At 41.8% G+C, this 23,903-nt stretch overlaps 1 protein-coding gene across 3 annotated transcripts in view; it reads right to left on the bottom strand.

The window, feature by feature from the left end:
• Nucleotides 1–3,580: 3,580 nt before the first annotated feature.
• LOC113128635 (myosin-10-like) overlaps nt 3,581–23,903 on the bottom strand; it is a 51,135-nt gene continuing 30,812 nt past the window's right edge. For 2 of the 3 annotated variants that reach the window (XM_026304100.1, XM_026304102.1), the window contains 29 exons: nt 23,532–23,705; nt 22,208–22,322; nt 20,520–20,713; nt 20,188–20,309; nt 20,029–20,098; nt 19,322–19,482; nt 18,048–18,156; nt 17,377–17,508; nt 17,008–17,214; nt 16,349–16,486; nt 15,939–16,062; nt 15,504–15,675; nt 13,455–13,667; nt 13,151–13,295; nt 12,860–13,066; nt 12,605–12,709; nt 12,060–12,212; nt 10,478–10,726; nt 10,182–10,394; nt 9,829–10,041; nt 9,477–9,638; nt 9,195–9,323; nt 8,957–9,045; nt 8,615–8,738; nt 8,269–8,358; nt 7,188–7,306; nt 6,865–6,973; nt 6,587–6,759; nt 6,015–6,162 (listed from right to left, as the gene is read on the bottom strand). In XM_026304100.1, coding sequence (XP_026159885.1) covers nt 6,015–6,162; nt 6,587–6,759; nt 6,865–6,973; nt 7,188–7,306; nt 8,269–8,358; nt 8,615–8,738; nt 8,957–9,045; nt 9,195–9,323; nt 9,477–9,638; nt 9,829–10,041; nt 10,182–10,394; nt 10,478–10,726; nt 12,060–12,212; nt 12,605–12,709; nt 12,860–13,066; nt 13,151–13,295; nt 13,455–13,667; nt 15,504–15,675; nt 15,939–16,062; nt 16,349–16,486; nt 17,008–17,214; nt 17,377–17,508; nt 18,048–18,156; nt 19,322–19,482; nt 20,029–20,098; nt 20,188–20,309; nt 20,520–20,713; nt 22,208–22,322; nt 23,532–23,705 — 4,359 coding nt within the window. Of the gene's footprint in view, nt 6,163–6,586; nt 6,760–6,864; nt 6,974–7,187; nt 7,307–8,268; nt 8,359–8,614; nt 8,739–8,956; nt 9,046–9,194; nt 9,324–9,476; nt 9,639–9,828; nt 10,042–10,181; nt 10,395–10,477; nt 10,727–12,059; nt 12,213–12,604; nt 12,710–12,859; nt 13,067–13,150; nt 13,296–13,454; nt 13,668–15,503; nt 15,676–15,938; nt 16,063–16,348; nt 16,487–17,007; nt 17,215–17,376; nt 17,509–18,047; nt 18,157–19,321; nt 19,483–20,028; nt 20,099–20,187; nt 20,310–20,519; nt 20,714–22,207; nt 22,323–23,531; nt 23,706–23,903 lie in introns of all 3 variants that reach the window. The other variant, XM_026304101.1, reaches the window with a different exon arrangement.

Below are 23,903 nucleotides of genomic sequence, written 5' to 3'. Positions count from 1 at the left end.
AACTGCTTAAAAAAGTGTGGGATTGAAAATTACTGATTTGAGCCCTGATAACCAGCCAAACTGCTCTTGTGTTACCGTTGTCACAGTGTCGGGCTCCTTTGAAATTGGCCGAATTGATTTGATTTTATTTTGATGCCACATCAGCCTCTGCCTCTGAACCACTTGATGGAAGGAACCACAGACATGTCAACAACCTGTTGACCACTGACAGTTACATCAAAAACAAGGTCAGCTAATTTAAAAGGAGCATTACACTTTTATCTAGTTTCACTTGATAATGAACCACTACCAATGTCACACAACACAAGTTATTTTAGGTTGTTCATCTTTTGTGGCTGCTGAATAAACTCCATGGATGCGTGACTACTCCAAAGCTGGAATCACTGTTATTTTTAGGTTGTGTGAACGCAGCATTTCCACGGGTCAGGGTATAAATCTATGAATGCTACATAAACGTAAAGAGACTTATGTATGGAAGCCCATTTCTGCTAGTAAAAGAATAAATTCATAATGGTTGGTCATGATGAAAAGAAAAAAACATTTATGGTAAGTTGAAAGTATGGGATAGTCAAAATTATTTGATTCTTCCCATACTTTCTTTGACTTAGAAAGTCAAACTCTAGAGATAAAAGGTTGATATTGGTAATAAAAAGTCAAAAATCCTGAGTTACTATGTCAGACTTTTTAAAGGTGCAGTGTGTAAAATGTGAAAGATTTAGCGGCATCTAGTGGTGAGAATGCAACTTTCTGAGGACCCCTCACACCTTGTTTCCAGGTGTGACTGGGGGCATGACTTTTAAACAAAACTTGATTCCTTGTCTGGAGCCAGTGTTTGGTTTGTCCTTTCGGAGGCACAGAGGCACAACATGGCTGCCTCTGTGAAAGGAGACCCGCCCCCTATGTAGATTTAAAAGGCTCATTCTAAGATTAGAGAGTCTGTATTCCATTTCGACTAATAGATTGCTGTAAATTCTCCACATTGTACCTTTTAAATTTGAGTCACTAAGTCAAAATATTAAGAAATAACATATATAATTTTGAGTCACCATAAATGTTTTTTCATCATAACTAACATTTTTACTTCGTTTTTTTTTTTTTTTTTTTTAACTGCACTACAATGTGCTAGATGTTGCTAAACAAACGACCTGAAAACGCTACTACTAGTTACTAGTTAGCTTACAGCTGATCTGTACAGGCTCTGGTGTAACACAGAAATTAGTGTTGCTGTCTGTCTGAACACACCCGTAGAGATAGCTTCCCTCAGCTCAATACCTCCGTTAACAAAACCGATCTTCCCGAGTCTCTGCCCTCCTCCGTGTCTGACCGGCAGCACCGAGACCGACGCCAAAGACTGTTCCTGTAGCCTCCTGGATGGGGTGTATGTGGTCAGCGTGTGTTTGTGTGACAAGGTGTGTGACTTTTCTGACATTTTCTCCACACTTGTAAAACTCATGAGTGTCGACGTGTGGTCCTTCAGGATGTCTTTGTGAAGTCATGTGACTGGATCAGTGGGTGACACCTTATAAACTGTGCTGTCTTTTTTTTCGGGGGGGGGGGGGCTGTTGGGAGGATAAAAATGACATTTCGTGGTTAACTGTTTGCTTAGTTTTGTCTTTTGTAGATTGTTTTTGTGTATCAGCTGTGAAGTGACTTTTAGGACTCTTGTAGACTGAACGGACCTGGTGGGCATGGGCCCAGGGGGCCAGGGGGGGACCTGGCTCAGTGAGCTCATGTTAACCTTTCAATGGGAACTTGATCAAATGACTACAAAACGACTACTAAAAACATAGAAGTGACTAAAAAAGAGAGAAAACAAGGACAAATGTAGGTGGTAAATGAATGTAGTGATGGGAAAAAATAGTAAAAATGGAGACAAACTGGTGGTTGCTCAGTTTGTGAACCTTATCAGAGCTGTTTTTCATGTGTGTACCCAGGGGCCCATAGTTTTATAATCCATACATGATTGACAGCAGATAGAGGAAATGTATAAAATTTATAATGTACAGGAAAATCAGTATATAATCTACATAGTCTATGCAAGGAGGGTTTAACTGTTGGACTGAGCAATATGTGCACTTTCAGGCCCAAGTCCTCCTGCTTTTTCACTCAGTGGATGAGCTGAGGTCTGGTGACTGTGCAGAGCATCAGGCTCCCTGAAAACACCTGTGGACCTGAGGACAGGTGGTCGGGAAGACATGTTGGAGGAAGCATTGTTGTCCCCTGGTGGCGTTCACTTCTTTTGAACGACTGTTGAAAAGGCTTAAACTGAGAATAATTACACGTAAATGATGAAACAGTTGGACGGACTAACCAGCAACTGCACCGAGCCCAGCTCAGATACTGTCGTCAGTCATGTAAGTTTCATTCCTCCTCCATTTTGCCAGTCACAAAACATTTGGGAGCCAGAAGTCAGAACCTTGTTTGGTATTTATGTCATTAACAAATTAAATTAAATTATATTTCCCATGAAAAATGTGCCTCAAAATAGTTTGTCATCATAAATTCACCTTAGAGTAGTCGGTCATGAAAAATTCACCTCAGTGTAGTTTGTCATCGATGCTGTGCCTTAGTAACCAGACTGTCATTTTAATATGCAGTTTGCCCTTTTAGTCTGTTATATAACGAATAATGTCTGAACATTTTGATTTAGTACCAAGTACTGTAATGAAATTATGTTGTAATAGCCTGTCATGAAAAGTATAATGTAGTGTACCATGGGAATTGTTCCTTGTATACTATGTTGTGAAAATTTGACAAAGTATATCAAAGGTACCATATTTAATTTGAAAACATTCACCTCACTATAAGAAAAATTTTTAGTATAATATATCCAGACAGTGATGTATGGAAGCCTGTTTCCACAACTGGGATGAAAAATAAAACAACAACAATGAGATACTTTCTCAATATTGTGACTTGGCAACTCAAATCTCAAAGGTCACGCAGGCCTTTTCATTATTGGTCCTATTGTAGTAATGTCATGCACAATACGTTAAAAAGACACTTGTGTTGTTGGCATAATTCAACAAACATGTCTGCAATGTGCTTTTTGGTGCTCCGATCCAATCCGATTAGGAGCAGTAAAATATTTGTGTTGACACCACACACGAGGATTGTTTAGACAAATAATCGGTTGGAAGAAATCTGGCATGAAAGTGGGTATAAAAAGTATGTCCCCAGCCTCAGAATATTGAGAAAGTAGCTTATTTTGACCTAGGGGGTTGTTTTATTTTTCATCCCAGTGGCGGAAACAGGCTTCCATAGTGGTGCCTTGTTATGGTTTGTTCTGAAAATGTAATCTATTATTTTATTTTTAAAAAGTTAGCCTTAGTAGAGTATGTCAATTTTTTTTTAATATGAAAAATATATATATAAAAAAAAAAGGTCTTGTGCCTACTAAAATAAGTGAAGGAAAAATGCACCTAGGTATTATGTGTCATAAAAATATTTAATACCTTGAGCCTTAGTATAATACATGGTGCAATTTTTAACTTAGTGTAGTATGTGCCTTAATGTGGCTTCTAAAGGTCAAGTTACAGTGTAACCAGTGTAACCAATACACTGAAGAACCAAAACAGCATCACGGCTATAATGAATATGCTTTATTTTCCTTTTACAAAAACAAAACAAAAAATTACCATCTAGAAATACAGGTGTACAAGAAATAATATGATGGGCCTATTTGCAGTTGAATGCCTGGTTGTCAACAGCCAGCTGGATAATAATAATAATAATAATGATAATAATGAAGGAAAAATGAGTTAACTACTTGTGGATGTTAAAGCTTCCAACCAAATGAAATCCTGTGCAGTCCATCATTTCCCAAATAACTTCAGCGCTAAGACTTCATCTGTCAGTGGTAACATCTTAGTACAAAAATCGTTTTGGGAAATACAGCTGCCAAAAGCTCTGCTTCTCCTGTAGTTAATCATAATACTGATTTTGACCCGAGCACTCTAACTAGGTTATGAACATGGAGGTACACAGAGGATATGATATGAAGCACAGCAATAATACAAAAGAAAAGTGTTAAGTGTCTTCTTGATGCACCCGTTTCATCTCTTTTCACATCTGTAATGAAATCTTTGCCTGCTTATGTTCTTATTTAGTGTCTAAGGCACTTTTAAAGAAACATAGTGTTAAGTGTTAAACTTTGAGGAGACCAGGGCCAAGGAGTCTGGCATGGATGACCGTGCTAATCCACATATCCAGAATAAAGAAAAAGACTAAATCAAAGTGAAAGAGAAGATGTGGGAACCACAGCGTGTACTTTTGACACTCTAGTGGTTTCACTGTCAAGGTGGCCGCTGTACGTCAAGAAGAGACTTCACCTCACTAAAATGCTCTAAAAAGGAAATAGGGCTAAAGAGAAAAGAAAAGAAAAAACATATTTTCCAGACAACTTAAGAATACTAAGCGCTTGATCAGGTCTGTGTGCAGTCTGAAGAGACAGGATTAAACTCAAAAACATGGCACTAACCTGCCTAGTTTGTTCATCAGTTCGTTACATGCATGTCACAGAGCCAAAAGCTTTAGGAAAAGTACATAGAGAGATATTTGAAAACTCCAAACTCTTCTGAAGCTATTTTCCAAAATCTTAGACCTTTCAAACATCAGGATGACAACATTAAAAACTAGGCTTCAGGTGAGAAGTCCTTAAAACAGCACCTTTGTAGGAGAGCAGAGTTTAAATTACTGCAGGAGAACCTAAATTTATTCTTCCTTATCAAGACCTGGCGCATACAATACCCACAATGCAACCTGACCACTTGGGCCAGAGATTGAGGTGTGTTATGCTAATAGTGGCTAACGGAGGGAAACGTAGCAGGGAAGAGCAGTGGGCCCCAGAGGTCTGGTAAACTCCATGTGAATGGGCAGAAATGACAAATAGCTGTGGAATTGCAAACAAAAATTCTCTTTAAAGGCTTCTCATCTCTACCAGCTAAACAGTTAAAAATCTGTGTGTGTGTGTTTATTCATCCTGATGCTTCGAGCGTCTCAGGGTTTTGGTAAAAATGACCCCTTGAGTTTCCAAAGCTCACTGGCTATTTATGTTTAGCTCTGTGGCCTCAGAGTAGTGAGAACACAAACTGAGACTAGGCACAAACACTGAAATGTGGTGTTTCCATCTCTAATCAAAAAACATATTTAAACTAAGCTGGAACCATTTACTATCATCACATTGACACGTGGACCGAGCGCCACTGTAGTGCTTCCAGTAAGATTTGTTTCCCCAGTTAAACATTCAAGCAACTTCCTGTGCAGCATCTTTCTCAGCACAGGCCAAACAACACTGGTGGACAATGTACTCACAATAGTACCCCCAGTGGTCAACAGTACAACTTCATATAATCCCCAGTTAAAACCCAGCGAGACATTTCTTCATTAAATGTTGAGATGAAGCAACAGAGAAAATATTTTCACAGTTACACATTTTCCAGTTCAGAGTCCGTTTTGTTAAATGTCATGTCCCGAGACGACGGTCGGTCCTGTGGTGTTGTAGTGTAGAAGCTGAGCAACAAACTGTGCATCAGAGATGTGTGCACACACTCGCAGCCTCCGCCTACATCACACACAGTCTCATATGTATAAAAAGCACTTTGTACCTAAGCAATCATTTCTCAATAAGCTGAGCAGGTATCTTCACGCTTGATGAGACGGGGGGTGTTACCTTATGACGCTGGGATGACACATGGTCAACAGAGGAGCAGGACCAGCCGCTGGCCAGAGGAGAACGGAATAAGGCAGAATTGTCTGAGGGCGGTGGAGTTTCCCTGCGTTACCGATACAAAAAGGCCAGAGGCGTGCTGCCAGGACACTTAGCCCGGCTTCACCAAAGAGAACAGTTCATCGCTCCGGTCGTCTGTCTAGTCAGTGGTTTGGAATGAATGAAGACCACGCTGATGGCCAAGGATCTTTGGGGAGAACTGGGGGCAGGTCACAGGTGGCTGAGGTGAAGGAGAGGTCGGAGGGTGAGGAGGGGGGAAGAGCGAGGAATGAGTGGGTTGCTGTGATTATTCCACGTTGGAGGCTTGTGTCTCGTTGAAGTCACTGGCACGGCTGTCGGCGTCGTCATCCGACAGGTCGACCGAGGCGCCGTCCAGGTTGAGGTTGCGGCGGCCCGAACGACTGGAGGAGAAGCTGCTGACCGGACCCCCACGCCTGGTAAGAACAAACCAACAAACCAACATGAACCTGCAGCTTAAAGGCAGCACGAGCTGAGATGGACACCACTAGGGGCTAAAGATGGAGCTGAAGAGCTGCTGGTTTAGCGTCAGATAAAGAAACTTTGTCTAACGGGATTTGAAGCTCACTCACTATGTTTTGTTGTTAAACTGGGAAAACAAGCTGTAAAACCACAAATGATTTTTGTGGACAGATTAAGGCATCAACTTAAATACAAACTACAATATTTACAATTTAACAAATCTGAGTTTTTATTAGCAGAGAGCAGTAACTGAGCTTCACAGCCTAAATAAGTGATTTGACTGTCACAGTTTAAGGCCGCCCTTTATTCTTCTCCTCTCCTTTCTGCTTTAGTGGAATCACACGAGGCATCTCAGGGTTAACATCGTCCTCATTGTACCTGAGCCGATTCTTGAGGGAGGTAACTTCTCTGGTGAGACCCTCGTTGGCCTCGGAGGCGTCGTCCAGCTCCCTCTGCAGCTTCCTGCGGGAAGCGTTGGCCCTGGTGGCCTCCTCCTCCGCCTCCTCCAGCTGACGCTTCAGCTGCTTCATACGGGAGTTGGCCTTCTCCATCTGACAGGACGGACACATGCAGAGATAAAGACAGGACGTGGACAGCTGATAGCACAACCATCCAAAGTGAAACCGAAACACTTCAGTGTGCATCACTGCTCGTACCTGCTCCTTGTACTGGTCGGCATGACGGCGCTCATCCTCAACCTGCATCATGAGCTCTTTCAGTTTTTTCTCTGTGCGACGAACAGTTTTGTTGGCTGCTGCCTTTTCCCTGGAGCAGAGCAGACGTCAGACAAGAGCTCAACACACTTTTATGTTTACATTTCTGTGCAAACTGACTCTAACCTGCACCATCTGCTGTTGTCACATTATTGTCAGAGCGATTTACTGATATACCAGTATTCAGAGTTTTTCCCAGACTACTTGTTCAAACCGAGACAAAATATGAGTCTCGTCTGTTGTCACAGACGAGTTTGGTCACCTACTTGGTTTCCTGCTCAAGCTGCTCCTCAACCTGCAGGATCTTGGCCTCCAGGGCGGCGATGGTCGCCTTAAACTTTGACTTCACGGCTCCTTCCAGCTCTGCCAGCTTGGCTTTCAGCTCCTGCATTTATAATATGCAAGTGGTAAGACCATGCTAAATATCAGGCCTCCATGTTGAAGAGCTTCCACAGCAGATGCAGCAAACTGATACCACAACAACCTCCACAGTCACAGCTGACAGGATATTAACCCGAACTGAGACTTCATTTGGGTTTTATGTCTCACGGTCCAGGAAAATGCAACAGTCTCTAAGAAGCACTGACAAACCGCCTTAGCAGACAGGAGCCTTTGTCTGAACACAAAGAGGTCGTGAGGTGTTTTCAAATGGCTGGATGAGTAAACAAAAACAAAGGGTTCTCAGGACATACATACTCCATATATAAAACACACACTGACCAGCCACAACATCAGGTGTTCCTACTGCTGCCAAAACTGGTCCGAGTCTCTAAAAGACCTATGAAAGCTGTTAGCACCATATCCTTTAAGTTGTGAAACATCACGCTTCTTCTTCCAGTACATGGTAAATGGACTTATAACATATTCACCCATATAATCTTTCACTGATGGAACGTCCACCCAGAGCACCTCAGGTTTCAGAGTCTTGCCCAGAGTTGTGGACAAGAGAAGCCACGGCTCAAACCACTGGTTAGTAGACAACCTGCTTAAATCAGTTCACCTTGGGCAACCCTGAACCTGTCACCAGTTCACTGGGACCATGTTTGGACACAGGGAAGACCCAACAAGACCTGTTGCTATGGAGATGCTCTGTCTAGCCATCACGTTTTGCCCATTTTCAACACATCGACTTAAAGAAGTGTTCACTCTGAGTGTTGGCGGCTCAGGAGTTAGAGCAGGTCGCCCACTAACTGAGGGTTTGATCCTTGTCCTCTCTAGCCACACTGAAGTGTCCTGAGGCTGAACATCAAGTGGCCACAGTGGCCCTTCCATCGGTGTGTGTGAATGGCCCAGTGGTTTTAATGTTGCAGCTGATCAGTGCATACGCATATAATTATGATGCAGGACCTTGTTCTGCCGCTCCATTTGTTGCCGGGCATTCTCACTCTTCTGTGCAGCGTTACGCTCTCCAGCCAGCTCAGCGTTCAGGCTGTCCACCTGAGAAAAGAGCGATGGAGATGAAGAGGCGGTAAGTAAACTGGCATTTAGAGCATTTTATTTGGAGAACTGGAAAACTTTGTTAAAACTCTTAAAAAACTGAGTGAGGATGTTGGCATAGTGGCCTCTGACTGCAGTAGTACTCAGTTAGCATGTCTGCCTGTCTTCTTTTTGTCTTGGTTAACATTAATGATGATTCACAGTCTACCCGCATGGTGGTCTACCCGCATGGTGGTCTACCCGCATGGTGGTCTACCTGCATGGTGGTCTTTCTGAAGCGGTCGTTGAGCATTTCCATGTTGCCCTGCTCCTCCTCCAGCTCCTCCTCCAGTTGGGCGATACGAGCCTCCAGCCTCCTCTTCTCCTCTAGCAGTGAGGACCTGACACACAGATTTCTATGAGATTTCTGATTCTGGGTCCCGTCTGCTGACTGCTGAATTCAGAATTTAGCCCAAACAACAAACCACAAAGAAAAACACTGCAGCCATTTTCCGTTTGAGTTTGTCCATTTTTGTGCTCACACACTAATAAAACATATCAATAAAAGTGTGGGCCTTGTGATAATGTGAGGCCTGATCTAAAACAAGATGACACTGACTTTCCACAGGCACTGTTGGAGATCTCATCAGCCAGCTCGTCCCTCTCCTGTTCAGCATGTCGACGGGCCCTCTCTGACGCTGCATGGTCCTACACAAACACACACAGGTCATTTGTTCCACCATGCTGCACTTTATATATCATTATATCATATTATTTGTCATTAAAACAAAAAACACACAGATCAGACAGAATTAGTTAAAAAAAAAAAAAAAAAAAAGAAGGTCAAACTCAGTTACCTCCTGTAGCTGTAAGATTTCAGCTTCTAGACTCTTGAGTTTCTTCTCGTTCTCCTTGGACTGGGTGAAGATCTCATCCCGGGAAGCTCTGGCCTCCTCCAGCTCCCTCTGATAGTCCTTCATCTGAGCCTGAAACGGAACAGAAACAACGCGGACCGAGTTAAAGGCCGACTCGGCAGAAAAGCTCCCACTCAGTCTGTAGTGTGGTAACGAGGCATGAGCCAAGTGCCAGGTAAAGGTGCTACAGTTACTGCAGGAAACAGGCGTTTGGAAGGTGTGTACCTGTAGCTTTCGGAGCTGTTTAATCGCTTCATCCCTGCCTTTGTTGGCGGCTTCGATCTGCCCCTCCAACTCACTCAGGTCTATTTCCAGTTTCTTCTTTGTGGCAACAGCCAGAGTTCGCTGCTTCCTCTCGTCCTCCAACTCTGCCTCCATCTCACGCACCTGGAGGAGTGAATCAACCAAGTGTTTCAGTGCTAAATGCAAATTTTGGCATATTAAAGAAAATACGACTCAAGTGATGGCAATAAGTTCTATATATTCCAAGAGCAGTGCAAAAAGATGTTCTTCATTTTTCATGTCATAATTTTGTATTACAGGATAAATGTACAATCCATTATGGGCGTCTGTGTACCTGTTTGATCAGTGCCCTCTTCTTCTCCTCTCCCTGCTCGTCTCTGGCCTGTACGTCTCGGTCAAACTGGGCTTTCATAGCCTGCATGTTGACCTCCAGACGCAGTTTGGCATCTTCTGTGGCCTGCAGCTCATCCTCCAGCTCCTCCAGCTGAGTTCTCATCTCCTCCGCCTGCTGCTCAAGCGTACGCTTGGACTTTTCCAGCTCGTGGACCTGCACACCATGTCAGAAAAAAAAAAAAACATGGCTGAAAATGAAGCTGGACCTGTCTCATGCAGCCCTCATTGGACTTCCAAGAAAAAAGTGTGTTTCTGAATAAGACTTTTTTCAACAGAGTTCAAAGGTCAACTCACATTCTTCCCCACATCATCCTTGGAACTCATCAGGTCCTCCATTTCAGTACGGAGCTGCTTGTTTAACCTCTCCAGTTCCTCTTTGGCCTCCAAAGCCTCCTCCAGGGCTCTGGCCAGCGACAGAGCCTTGGTCTCCTTCTCCCTGGCCTCAGCCTCTGCACGGTCACGCTCCTCTGCGTAACGAGCTGAGATGGTCTTCTCCTCGGCCAGCATCTAGAGCAGACACACAACGGCCTTAATACACTGACAGTCATTCAGCCTGTCACTTCTGAAACATTTGGGGTGATCCAGTGTACCTGATCGAACTTCTTCTGCTTCTTCTCCAAGTTGGAGACGATCTGTCTCTGGTGGTCCAGGTCCACCACCTGGTCGTCCAGCTCCTGCTGCAGTCGGTTCTTGGTCTTCTCCATCTTGTCCAAGGACATAGTCTTCTCCTCCAGTCTTTGGCTGGTCAGTTCCAGGTCCTTTTGGAGTTTTTTCTTCACCTCCTCCAGGCCTTCCATCACTCCCCCATCCTCCTCCAGCTTCTTCTTTGTCTCAAACAGCTACAGGAAGAACATTTTAATGCATGAGTACGTACAAATAATACGACAAGGGAGCACGAGCGTTATGAGTCTGAAACACAGGAGTGCAGGTATGGGGTATGCACTTTAAGACACCCTAATTTTGGATTTTTTTTAATTTATTTTTTTTATAAAACATTTCTCTCTGTAACAACGCTGATAGAAAATGCTGCTTTTAGTTTATTCACTTGGATTTGACTGACTTGGGGTTTTTTTGCCTGTAAGACAAATTCAGCAAGGTACCAACACAACAGCTGCAACCTTGGATAAAGTTCACAAAACACACATACTGAAACAGATTCAGCAGGTACTACTGAATTTGCAGTGCAGTAGACAGAAATACTTCTGACACACAGTTTCATCAGAATTTAAATTCTTGACATTTCTGTGACGTTCAGGACTATGTTCTAGGTCACCTGTAACTCTGGCTCACTACAGGCTCCTCAAAGAAGCATAAAGCTGGTTGGTGTGTTAGTCATAAATTAACATGATGAAGAACTTCATGAACCCTCGATCTTAAAATATATGCAGTATTTATGGTGACACAGTCTCTCTCAGCACTTGCTGTTTAACAAATGGCATAGAATGGTGGAGTTTAGGTCTTACTTCTTTTGTGTTTCATGGTAGAATTTAACAGATGGTCAAAGGGTCAGTTAAATGTGTTGGCCTAAAGAATGTATGGTATGGGGGCTTTAGTGTTTTAGATTCCTGTCAATAACTGCCAACTGTTTTAGTGCTGTTAGATGCCTGAAGATGGATGACACCTGAAACAACATTTGGAGTCTTTTCAAGATGAGTCCACCACTTTCCCCAGCTATAGAAACCTGAAACTGTAGGGGAGACGAGATGTAGCTGCCTTCTCTCCATGCTGCATGTATTAAACTGAGATGATTCATCACACTTGTGTTTGTTCTTGAGAATTAGCAACTCTCACAACCTAAAAGAAATTTCCACGGCACCAGCAACACCTGCTCCCATCGTTCAACATGTCCACATGTCCTTGTTATTCTGAACCACACATCTTCTACTGACTCAGATTTTGCTTTCATGGGATCTTTAATTTGCCTCGTTGCTTTACATCTGTCTCGGTGCTGCTCCACACATTGCTGACAGCTGTTCACAGCTGGAGACTTTTGGCACTCAGCTGAGTATTGTGTACCAGCAAGGTGTGCCTGCCTCAGTCCTTAATGTTTGTGTGTCAGACTTGCAGTTGTGTATGTGTATGAGCATCTCATGCACAGGTCTATCACATTATATGCCAATCACCTGCACCTGCATGAGACCAGCGAATGTTTACGAATGTGAAAAACTGCACCTGAGCCTGCACCGACTGCAGCTGCTTCTCCAGGTTGCGTCGGCCCTCCTCCTCCTCCTCCTGCTGCTCCAGCAAGGTGGTCTTCTCCACCTCCAGCTGCCGGATTTGGCCGCTCAGGTTCAGCTTCTGACGAGTCTCCTCCTGTCGCAACTCCTACACACCAGAGCACAAGTGGAAGAGATGATCAAATAAAAGAAATGCAGGGAAAACTAATGTACCAGCAATGCTCAGTAAAAAAAAAAAAGAAAACATGTTCATTAGAGAAGTGTGACCACAAAGTGAGAAAACATATGTAAATATGGAACTCCATGTACTATACGCTGCATTTTAATGTCAACTGTGATTTGATTAACAGTTCTAAACAGTTAAGCAGTTAGGGTTGCAACTAAATATTATTTTCCTTATTGATTGTTTGGCCTATAAAACATAGATTTTTGATGTCTTTATATTATTTACACAGTTCTAATGGTCTTGATTTCATAGTACATATTCCTAACTAGCATAACTATACATGTTTGGAAAGAAAAGCTGCTGGTCTTTCACACCTCTGAGTCTTGCAGTTTGCTGTTCAGGTTATCAACTTCCTTGGCCAGTTTGACGGCCTTTTTCTCCGACTCCTCCAGCAAAGCCGACACATTGTCCAACTCCGTCTAAATAAAGCATAAAATGAAAAAAGCACAATAAATAAAACCAAAGCATCAAACTTCCTTTTACAGTAAATACTGAGTCCTTCGAACTGGATTTCCTGCTCGAACAAAATATCCAAAACTTTGTCTGTAAGAGTGTGGGGACGTATTTACCTGCAGTTTGTGGGAGCGTTCAGCCAGCTCTCCTTTGGTCCGCTCTACCTCAGTGGCTTTGGCCACAAACTCCTGCAGCTGGGCCTCCAGTTTCTTCCTCTTGTGCTCTGACTCGACCTTTGTTTGCTGAAGGCTGTTCACCTCGCAGGCCAACTCTCTGTTATCATTCTCCAGATTTTGCTTGTTCTTCTCCAGGTTGGCCTTGAACTGCACAGAACAAAAAAATAATCCTTTTTGTTTCATTCTCTGCTAACCTTAGTGTTTACATATCATTCAGTAAGACCCACTCACTCTCTTGGCCTGTTCCAGCTGCTCGGACAGTTCTTCAAGCGCAGTGGCGTGACGCTGTCTCATTTCTTGGATCTGGGCCTCATGGTTTTTGGTCTCCTCATCTATGGCCTTCTTCAGCTCTGCCACCTCCTGCTCTCGCTTGGTCCTAGAGTTCAGACAAAGTCACATTACAAAGATGTGTATATTAAAAATTATTTCACAAATCAAATCTATGTTTTTGTCAAACGACAGCATGAAAACCAAACCATCACTTTAAAGCTTTAAAGATGTACTTCTGTGAGATACAGCAGATGTAAACAAGCACCTGAGTTCTTGCTGGGCGGCAGTGGTATCCAGCGTGTCCTCCAGCTCCGTCTTCAGAGCTTCGAGCTCCTCACTCAGGTCCCTCTTAAGTTTTTCAGCTTTACTTCGACACATCTTCTCTGACTCCAGATCCTCCTGAAGCTCAGCTATCTGGGCCTGCAGCTCTCGAACCTGCTTCAAGGCGTTGTTCTTCTGGATGGCCTCCTCGTCACTCCTGGTTGGAGACACAAGAACGAACACAAGTCATTTTTTCTCAACATCCTCAGATCCGATAAATTACGCAGATTCTGCTCATACACAGTTTATTTTCAATGTGCTTTCTGTGCTGACACTACAGCTGACTACATGTTAGCACTTTACCTGGTAAAATTGCTGTTCCAACTACTTCCAATATTTTAGCTACTGTGAAACTCCAAATGAGAATTTTTAGGAGCATGCAAACAAGTTGTATTTAGCCCAATTTTGTTTTAATATTGAAGGTCAAAACTATCAGAAACTGTTATTATCAATCTACAGTAATGACAAGCAGGCCGGCATGAAACAAAAGGCAGGTCAGTAATATTTGGGGTGTTTTTTTTTAAGCCAACAATGCACACAGGGTGGCAGTGTGGTCAACTGTTCACTGCCAAAGCTGTCCAAACAAAATGTGTGTGGGTGTGTGTGTGTGTGTGTGTATCTGTCTGAGGAGGAACATATAATCAGAGTAAAATTCATGCTCACATACACAGAAACCACCTAATGCACTGAACATCATAATGCTTCAGTTAACTGATGATCGCTTTGATTAAAGGCACTAATGAGGCCCCTATGAAAACAATTCCACACTTCGAAAAACAAAGACAACACAACTCTTCTAAAAATAGCAGCAGAACTCAACATTAGACACATCAGCTGCAGTGAAAGCTTAATTATATGAGGCTGTGACTCAACTGATGAATTCTGTTTGTGAAATTCGACAGAGGGATGTTTACCAGCAAACTCTGAATCACTGACCCGGTGAGAGAAACTACAGGGACTGCACCTTAAATTGATCTGCGCTGACCTTCAGAGCAACAACCTCATCTGTGTGCAGTCTTACAACAACTAACTAAAGAACATACATATGACTCGAGTGCTGCTCAAACTTAACTAAGGACTGTTTGTTGCTGGTTTCAGACTGGGAAGACACAGGTGTAACTGGTAATGTTTTCCTCAATCAGGACGTAAAAGATAAAATTCTTCTAATAATGAAACATTAAATATGCTTCTTAAGAGCTTCTCGGCCTGTTTTACCACAGCTCTTTATTGTCTGATGGAAAAACTCCTGCTGAGCCCAGGACTGAGAGGATCACTCAACATTAATTTGCCTGTAATCAGACACTGCTGCATTCAAGATGAAAGAAAACCCTGTAGTTGGAAGCACAGAGCGGAGGAAAGCCAACAAGGGCAGAGATGTGTGAAAGTTAGAGGAAAAACTGTGTGTGTGTGTGTGTGTGTGTGTGTGTGTGCTGAAACGCTAACTGCAGCTTTAAAGTGGAGCTCAGAGTTGACTGTGTGTGTCTGTTTACTGTAAATGTCGATTTCAGGGATTCCTACTGACTCTGCTGCACCAAAGTGTGGAGAGATATGGGATGTGATGATCTAGTGAAGATGTGCACAACAAAGCAGTGATGCAAGTTTTGTAAAGCACATCTGTCTAGTAGCAAGTACAAAAATACACTTCAGCGATAAATGGCCTGAAGACGACATGTTTGCTGAGTTTAATTGCACTGGGGAAATATGATCACTACTGATGAAGCAAACCAGTTAATGAGTTTCTTTGCTTCATTTAATTCCTCTTATTGTTCCTTTTGTTTATAGGCTTTTGTTTTTTCAGAAGTTTCTTTTACATCAGTTAACTCACATATTTCTGCACACAGAGTGAGAGGAAAAAACACAAAAGGCTAACAAATTTATTAATTACAGCACTTCTCTGTGTATTGCTCACAAAAATGAGGCTCATTGACAGCCTATACAGATTGGATGTCATTTATCAGTGTGCCATTTTTGGATGTAATTTTTTATGACTCACTTGACCAGAGCAGCCTGCAGCTCCTCCTCCTTCTTGGCCAGCTGGGTCTTCAGCTCCTCTATCTGGGCCTGAAGCTCAGCAATCTGGTCCTGCAGGTCAGTTGTCTCAGCATCCAGTTTGCGCTTGGCCTTCTCCAACTCCTGGCGGGTTTTCTCCTCTTTCTTTAAACGCTCTGAAACGAGGCACAAGTCAAATTAAATGTATCATACTCAAGATTACTAAGTTACTGAATATGAACTTTTGGCTAGAGTTAAACTGAAGAGGTAAATAAGCAAAGACTGGTCATAAAAGACACATAGATGTTCTAGAAAGTGCAGCCAATTAAGTCTAAACTCTACCTAACCACAGTCATCACTCAGCTGATGTAGCTCTGCCTTGTCAGCGGCTCCTATTTCTGGACACAAAGCGGAGTCACCGACAGCAGCTTTCATTTACCTTCCAGGTCAACCATCATCATCTCCTGCTTGTTTTTGATTTTGCCAAGGTTCTTTGCCTTTTCCTCCTCCTCTGTCAGCTGGGTGGTCATCTCACCGATCCTGTCCTCCAGCAGCTTTTTCTCCTGTTGCATCAAATAAAAATGTGGTTTATACAAAAGGTTTTAAGACTCGCTATAACTACATCAATCAGTACGAAAGCAATGCTGCTGTGTCAGCATAAAAACGAAACAAAGATGACTTATTTTGTGTTGCACTGTATGTGTGCACTACGTCTGACCCCAGACATCGTGGTGAACACAAGACAACTTAAGAAAAACGTGTAACATGTTTCCCATCATATGCCTCGTCCACTACTTTAACAATCCCAACATAAAGGATGTTGGGAAAGAACACTTTTATAAAAATCACCTTGAGGAACTTGGAGTTTTGGTCTTCCAGCAGCAAAATGTCCTCCTCCATCTTCTTGATCTTTGCCTCAGCTGTCACTTTATCCAGCTGCAGCTTCTGTCTTGCAGCTTCCTCCTCATCAAGCTGCTCTTCCAGGTCCTGTGAAGAGGAAAACACAATCAAACTAATGCAATGAGTTTACAAACTGATGGAACTGCAGAAAAGTGATATTTCCGGCTTTGCCCACCCACTGCAGGTAAAGTGAATTAAAAGTTTGCGGCTGAGTCCGAGGCATAAAGTGTGTGTAATGTTAAATGTTTACTGTTTAAACATATTGTGGCACAGTCACAGATGCCACACCACATATTACTGTGTTGGTGGATTATAGAAAGTTTCCAGCTTTTATACGAGGACAATAATTATAGCATATAATGTTCCTGAAAGGCAAGTACAAACAGAGATTCAACTTTGAATTCCAAAGCAAATACCGACAGTGTTTCTTAGTTCCCTGGAAAAGCTGATGTAACTGAACTAAGTATTGAATCAAAAGAAATAAATTCTGAACTTTAATAAAATCAAATGGTATTGGGATTTGTGGAGATAAATTCAAAGCAATAGAGAAATAGGGGTTAGGTTTGTGTATGTAAGATATAAGGTAAACAAAAATATAGAATATAAACCTGAATGTGAGACTGCATCTTCTTCTTCTCATTCTGTAGGCTCTGGTTCCTCTCCTCCTCCTCTTCCACTCTAGACTCAAGGTCATGAAGGATCTCCTCTAACTCTTGCTTCCTCGAAAGCAGACGGACTCTCATCTCTTCGGCCTCGGCAAACAGCTCTGTCTCAGCGTGGAGCTGCTCTGCTAGAATATTCTTCTCCTCCAGGAGCTGGACAGTGGGAGCAGTTACAAAAATGTAAATACAGCTGATTCCTTATAAATGATGTATATTTTTCCACATTCTGTTTTATTTCCCAAAATGTATTTTAATATTTTTATTGTACATATTCTTCCTGAAATATTTACTTTATATAATAACAGGTAATTTTACCTGTTGGTGTTTTCTCTCCATCTCGACGAGTTCATTCTCCACCTTAAGCTGTCTCTCCTTCACCTTTATGAGCTCCTCGTCTTTAGCTTGCAGCTCCTCCTCCTGCCTGGTGACCTGCAGAAGAGGTTTAACCTGGGAAAAAGAAAAAATAAATAAAATTAATAAGACTTTTTAAATAGCACTTACACTGACTGAACAGCCTTCTGCCTGTACAACCCACTGCTGCAACACTCACCTGTACTTTACAAATGTACGACAACTTCGTACAGCCTGCAGTAACTAATGTTACTACCAAGAACTTATAAAACCATTGTAAATGAAATGCAGGTCTTTCTAAGGGCTTCTAGGACCCTTTTATAAACGAACACTAAATTCAAGTCTACTATGCTAAATTCAATGTGATGAACTTGAGGGTTTCTTATTGACCTTAGAAGCACAAACCAAACCAAAACAAAAACTCCAGTTCCACTTGTTTGTTCTGGAGGTTTCATCATAGAAATGTGGGACAGGACCAATTAATACAAGACCATACTAAATTTATTTATTTATTTATTTAATCTCTGTCCTATCAGGTCATCCAGTGAAGCAGAGATGTAGACTGTGTACCTTTTGTAAATCAAATATGAACTACTTGGTTGGAAGGGGTCATTGTCAGGGGTCAGGGGTCTGACCTTGGTGAAGAGTCGCCACCACTGCCAGTGTCTCAGCTTCAGGTACGCAGCACAGTTCCTCTGGAGGACCTTCAGGGCACTCAGCTGCTGCTGCTTCTTAGCAAAGGCCCTAATATAGAGACAAATAATTTTAACATATTTTTGTTTTTACCATTTTAGCTTCAGAAACCAGCTGTGAACACACATCATTTAGGATGATTGAAAAATCCAGCACATATGGAGGAAGTGTTTTATTTTTGAAACTACCATCACCTGAGTGAAATGTCTTTAGCTGCTACAAGCTAATTGCTAACTGTGTGTCTGACATTTGGTGCTGAGGAAATAGTGTACACTTCATTTATAAATCTTTTTTTGTTTTTTACAGAAAAAGCAGCATGAGAGCAGTGAACCAGAATAGTAAAGCTACAGATTGGACAAAGAGATGAAGCTCACTGTAAAGCTCCTTACAGCTGAGGGGAGCTGCTGATTCAAGCATCAACATCTTTCACACTGACACTGTTTTCATATGGTCATGATACAATGTTAAATGTTAATGTATAAAACAAGAATGTGTCTTTTGTGATCAGACTCCTGATCATCTTGTCCATCATCATGCTGCTGTGTATATGAGCTGAGAATAAGGTCAGCAACACTCAAAACTAGCATTTGAGTGTTTGAAAATACGTTTTGAATGTAAAAAGTTTGGTTCCAAAACTGAAAGCTATGATTCAAAACTTTGATGATAAAATTTGAATCTGAAAAAGCAGCATGATGAGGGAAAAGACGACCATCTATGGGTCAGATATGTGATCTGACACTGCATAAAATGAGTTGAAACACTGAAGGAACAGAGATGAATGTTTGCAAAGCAAGTTTTAAAACTTGAAGAAACTGATTTGTAACACTGAAAATAATGAAGCATTTTTGCAAATCTCTGGTTTGAGCAACTGCATCATTATCCTTAAAAGCATCTTTGGTATTTTATTGTCTAAAAAGTGTCTCATAAAAAATAAAGAGAAGGAGATAAGTTTTGAAATCACAATGACACAGTATTTTATAGTAGAGCACAGGAATATATGAAGCCAGGAGTATGGTCTAAGTGTGACTGATGTGTGACATACTAGCAGTATTGCACAGAGGCCTACAAGAAGGTAAGGGAAGTACAGTAATTGGTGTAGCTACTTCAAAAACAACATATTAACTCTGGACTGAGATGGAACTTCTGCTCACTTTACAAAACCTGGATTTAACTATAGCATTGTGTGTAAGAGCACATACAGAGATCTGACACTCACTTGCGTGCTAAGTATCCACGGCACACAGACTGGAAGTAGATGATGATGTCAGTGATCTTCAGGTCCCTCTCCTCCTCCAGGTGAGCCAGAACACCTGTCCTAAAGAAGATCTTACTTTGACCAATACGGAACAGGTTGGGGTCCAGCTCCAGGGCTTGGATCTGTAAAAAGAACACAGACCATTGGTGAGAAATAACCTCTGGGCGCAAAGTTAATATTTAGTTTTAATTCACCCAAAAATTGTTTCTTGTCAGGTCTGTAAAATATTAATTATCTTAATAATTAAACAAGCAAGCGGCTTTAGAATCAGTAAACAACACTGAGGGAACTAAGTTACTAAGCTCTGACTGAGTAAAATCAGATTAGGGCTGGGTTTAAAAAAATCCAACTTTCTGATTCAAATCGATCTTCATTTGAAAGATCTGATATCACTTCATGAAAGACGTGGATCGATTTTTCAATATATGCCATTTCCAGCACGCTCTGCGGACTAATGTGTGTGAGGGAGAACCGGAACTATTTGAACATACATCACTCAACATCATCTTTTTCATTACCAAGAAGATTTAGTTTTAAAAATGGAAGATCATCAAATGGGCCAATACCGAATTGAATTGTATCGAGACAATGTGAATCAGAATCGAATCGATCCTTGAGATCAGTAGGGATACCGAGCCCTACATTAAAAAACATAAAAAAAGCACTACCATTCTCTCACAGGCTTGTTTCCCATCCATGAACCCTTTGGGGATCGCGTTGGGTGTCAGAATCTCATATCTGTGAACAAAACAACACAAACTGAAAATGAAGCCAATCGTTTCTCTGTGTAAAATGGGAGTTCAAAAAGGTTTGTTGTTGTTTGTCACCTCTGTCTGAACTCCTGGAAGACGATGCGATTGGGGAAGCCCTGTCGGCAGATGCGGATCCCCTCTAGGACTCCATTACACCTCAGCTGGTCCAGAACCAGGTGAGGCTCCAGTTTACCAGCCTGAAGGAGAAAACAAGTACATCATTGAAACCAGAAACAAGAATTTGTGAACATTTCTGCTCTACAACAATTTTACAGAGGGTTTGACCCTACATTTGTTTACAGAGCAGCATTACTAGGTGTCTTAACAAACTTACATTTGTGCCTAACATAATTTTAAAAATCACAGGTAACATTTCACACAAAGCTTCTAACAAATGATGTATTTACTCTTTTTTCGTGGTTGGGGATGATGCAGCGGACGAAATTGGGGTTGGTGTTTCTCAGCGTGGCCATGAGCTTTGTCAGCGACTCCTTGTAGAGCTGTCCCACCGTCCGAAACATCCCCTTTTTAGTTTTGTAGGTGGCACCAAAGGCTGTCTCGTTCATTCCTGCCACTTGATCCAGGCCCACAATACGGTCCACTGGTGGGGAGACAGGGAAAACTGGTCAGAGTGGGAAGACTTCACTGGGAAACAGCGGCAACAACACAGTGAAATAATGTAGCTGCATGACCGAGTGCAGATGGATGGAAGACGTTATACGCTAACTGTCAAACAACAGCAGCCTAACAAAGTGGCATTCAAAGTCTAGAGATACCAGATGAAGATGGAGCGCAGAGCTGCTATATTCCTATATTCAGGTCTCTGTTTAATTTGTGTCACCTCAGAGGAAAGCATCATTTCTTAAACACTGACAAAGTTTAATTACAAGACTTAAAATGTTCTTCTACATTACCATTGTGTAGGTTGTATAAAGTCAGACAGAAAAGACGGTGGCAGATAGTAATAGACTTTGGCTACTCAGGCAATATTTGTTAGCAGGATCAGTGCATTGTTGGTTTTGGCCTTTTTATAGAGTAATTTCACAATAGGAAAAATATAAACTATCACCTGAATTACCCATCAAATCACCTTTTTATAATCTGGCAGTAAATAGACTAATTCCACACATGAGTTCTGACTTAACACCATTAACCTGACACTATATAATTTATTAATGTCTCAGCAGGTAAATAAAATGTACAAGTATTTGATGAGTCACAGATTGATGGATTTTCATTTAAAACTGAAGTGGAGCGTGGCCACTGTCTGGACCCTCTCCACCGGCACCTCAGCCCAGAGCCAAAGCAAATACCATGAACAACATCTGGTTTCAATCGCCTGCTACTGTAATCCCATTTAGGAAGGAGGAAGGCCGGAAATTAATGTCATTAAATAGTCTTTAGTTAAGTTTGATATCTTTAATTTGCTCCTGGATGTAGTACATCACAGAGGGAGACAAAAACAGAAATAAGCTACAAGCATATAAGACTCTAAACACTTGCTTCAGGGCTATTGTACTAATACGGGAACTACTGCTTTTGGCTAAGACGAGAGAGCCATGCAGCCTGGAAGCAAATGTGAGCCACTGGAGCTATGACAGACACAACACTGGCTGAAGCATGAAAGACACAGCCAGATCTGGGCAAAAATATACCAATACAAGAAGTTAAACTACTTGGATTGCTTATATTTAGCTTCCCAAGTTGAGCAACGTGGTTCCATAACCCGATGCTGTTCATTTTCAGCTAGTTTTATTTTGGCCCAGGTCTGCTACAGCTCAACCCAGTCATTCACCTGCCGGCTCATCCAGACTAGTGACACTGTCATAGAATGAAGCCCTTTGAATGGTCTGAATCTCTACAACACAGAGAAAGAGACAGGGAGGGGAGAGCGATGGGGTTAATTCTTGGAAAACGCAGGCCTGGGCAACAAGGCAGACAGCTGTTAGTAGGCTTGAGCGAGAGGCGTCTCAGAGTTAACTAAATCAGCAAAGGTACACACATACTGAAGCTTACAGGGTGTGTTACTAGAAATGATTCCTCCTAGTATTCAGAAATGTTTTGAACGTACGGAGGTCAGTAGGTCGCAGCTTACCATCTTTCCAAAGTTCAGCCACAAATTTGTCAGTCGACTGATGCAGGAGTGTGGCCACATTGTCATTCAGAGGGTCCATGTTCTTCATTAGCCACTCGTCTGCCTTGTAGTCCACCTGTAATAATGAAGTGGCACAACTCTGTGATACAGGCAAATACAACACAACATTTATAGTTAACATAATATAGTTTATAATGTATTTTATAGGCAGAGCAAAAGCCACAACAGCACAGTCTCCAGACTTAAACCCTATAAAAGCAGGTTTGAGATGAACTCAACACAAGTTAGTTATATTTTGCAAAAAATGGCAAATATTTCAAAAATTGTGCCAGGGGAATGTAAACTGATGAACAAAACTGTATCTGCAAAAGGTGATTACTATGCGAGTCAAACATTTATATTAAAGTTTGTTAAACGAACTGATTCCATGATTTTTATTTGTGCTATGCTTTAATTTCAGCATAGTCCTATACAGAGACATTAAATGTCAAGCAAAATGCAAAAATCTGATGTCTGACAGCTGACATCAGATTTTTTTAAGTGTCAACTCTTAACATTTGTAACAGCTTTAAAAGTCCAGAATTGACTGGGATTATCTGACAACTGCAGATGTTTCTGTATTAGCTTGGATCACTGAAATGAAAGGTTTTTATGAAAATAAAACAGCTGTACATCTGACACATCATAGCAGCCGCTCTGCCTAATTCCTAAACGAGACAATATTTCTTTTGTGCTTATTGATAACCTCAGGCTTCACAGTGACACTCGGAGTTCAAACCTGTGAGTTTTTGAAAAATGTTGCTGTAAAATGACACAGTCCATATAATGGTAAGCAGATGTGTTGTGCAGCAGAGCTCTCTACTGCATAACAGTGCTGACAACATCCAAGCCCACCCCCGTACAGTATTATACAAATAAAACCAAGATTGATTTTTGCAGAAAAACAGGAAAAGAGATTTGGGACAATCTGGATGAAGACAGAAATAAAGAAGCTGGTCCAAAGTGCAATAAGAAGTAAAGGATTAATATTTACAACATATAACTTCCAGCCTTTAGGGAACAGAGCCAGCGTCTGATTTAAAGTCTGACTTTACTTTGGATGTTTATATTAAACTAAAGCTACTGAAAGTTGAAACGCATGCAGCAACAATAAAATTGGAATGATAGTGTCAGGTGAAAAACTACTGAAAGGATCAATTTTTTCTGTCTGTCTTGGTGAAGAGTGTGACCTTTGCTCTAAAAACGAGCTCCATATAATTGAAGCTCTGTCTTTCAGTAGAGCTGTTACAGAAACCTGATTTTTAAAGAGATCAAACCAGCGTACCCTGCCGGCGTAGTGGATGATGCAGAAATCGGCCTTGTCTTTGAGCTGCCGGGGTTTTTGGAACTTGGTGTGTGTGCCCTGCTCCTGGATGAGCTTATCAACAAACGTTTTGTCTGTGGCCTTGGGGAACCAACACTCTTCATCCAGCAGAGCTAACACTCCTGGAGGGTTTGCCTGAAAGGATAAGAACACAGGACAGAAGTAAAGACTTCAATGTTAGTCAAACAATCCCTTTTCTGAGATGCAAATTTAACTTTTGGTAGAGTGAATGTTTAATTCAGTTAAATCAATATTAATCTGCTACCAAATCTCAGCACAGCTAAATACTTAATGAACAAGAGAAGTTTAGGGAGGTATGCTATCATATAGTTG

Source organism: Mastacembelus armatus, chromosome 1 (assembly GCF_900324485.2).
Source record: "Mastacembelus armatus chromosome 1, fMasArm1.2, whole genome shotgun sequence".
NCBI lineage: Eukaryota > Metazoa > Chordata > Actinopteri > Synbranchiformes > Mastacembelidae > Mastacembelus > Mastacembelus armatus.
Note: the sequence above shows the minus strand (reverse complement) of the source record. Positions and strands in the feature narration are given on the sequence as shown.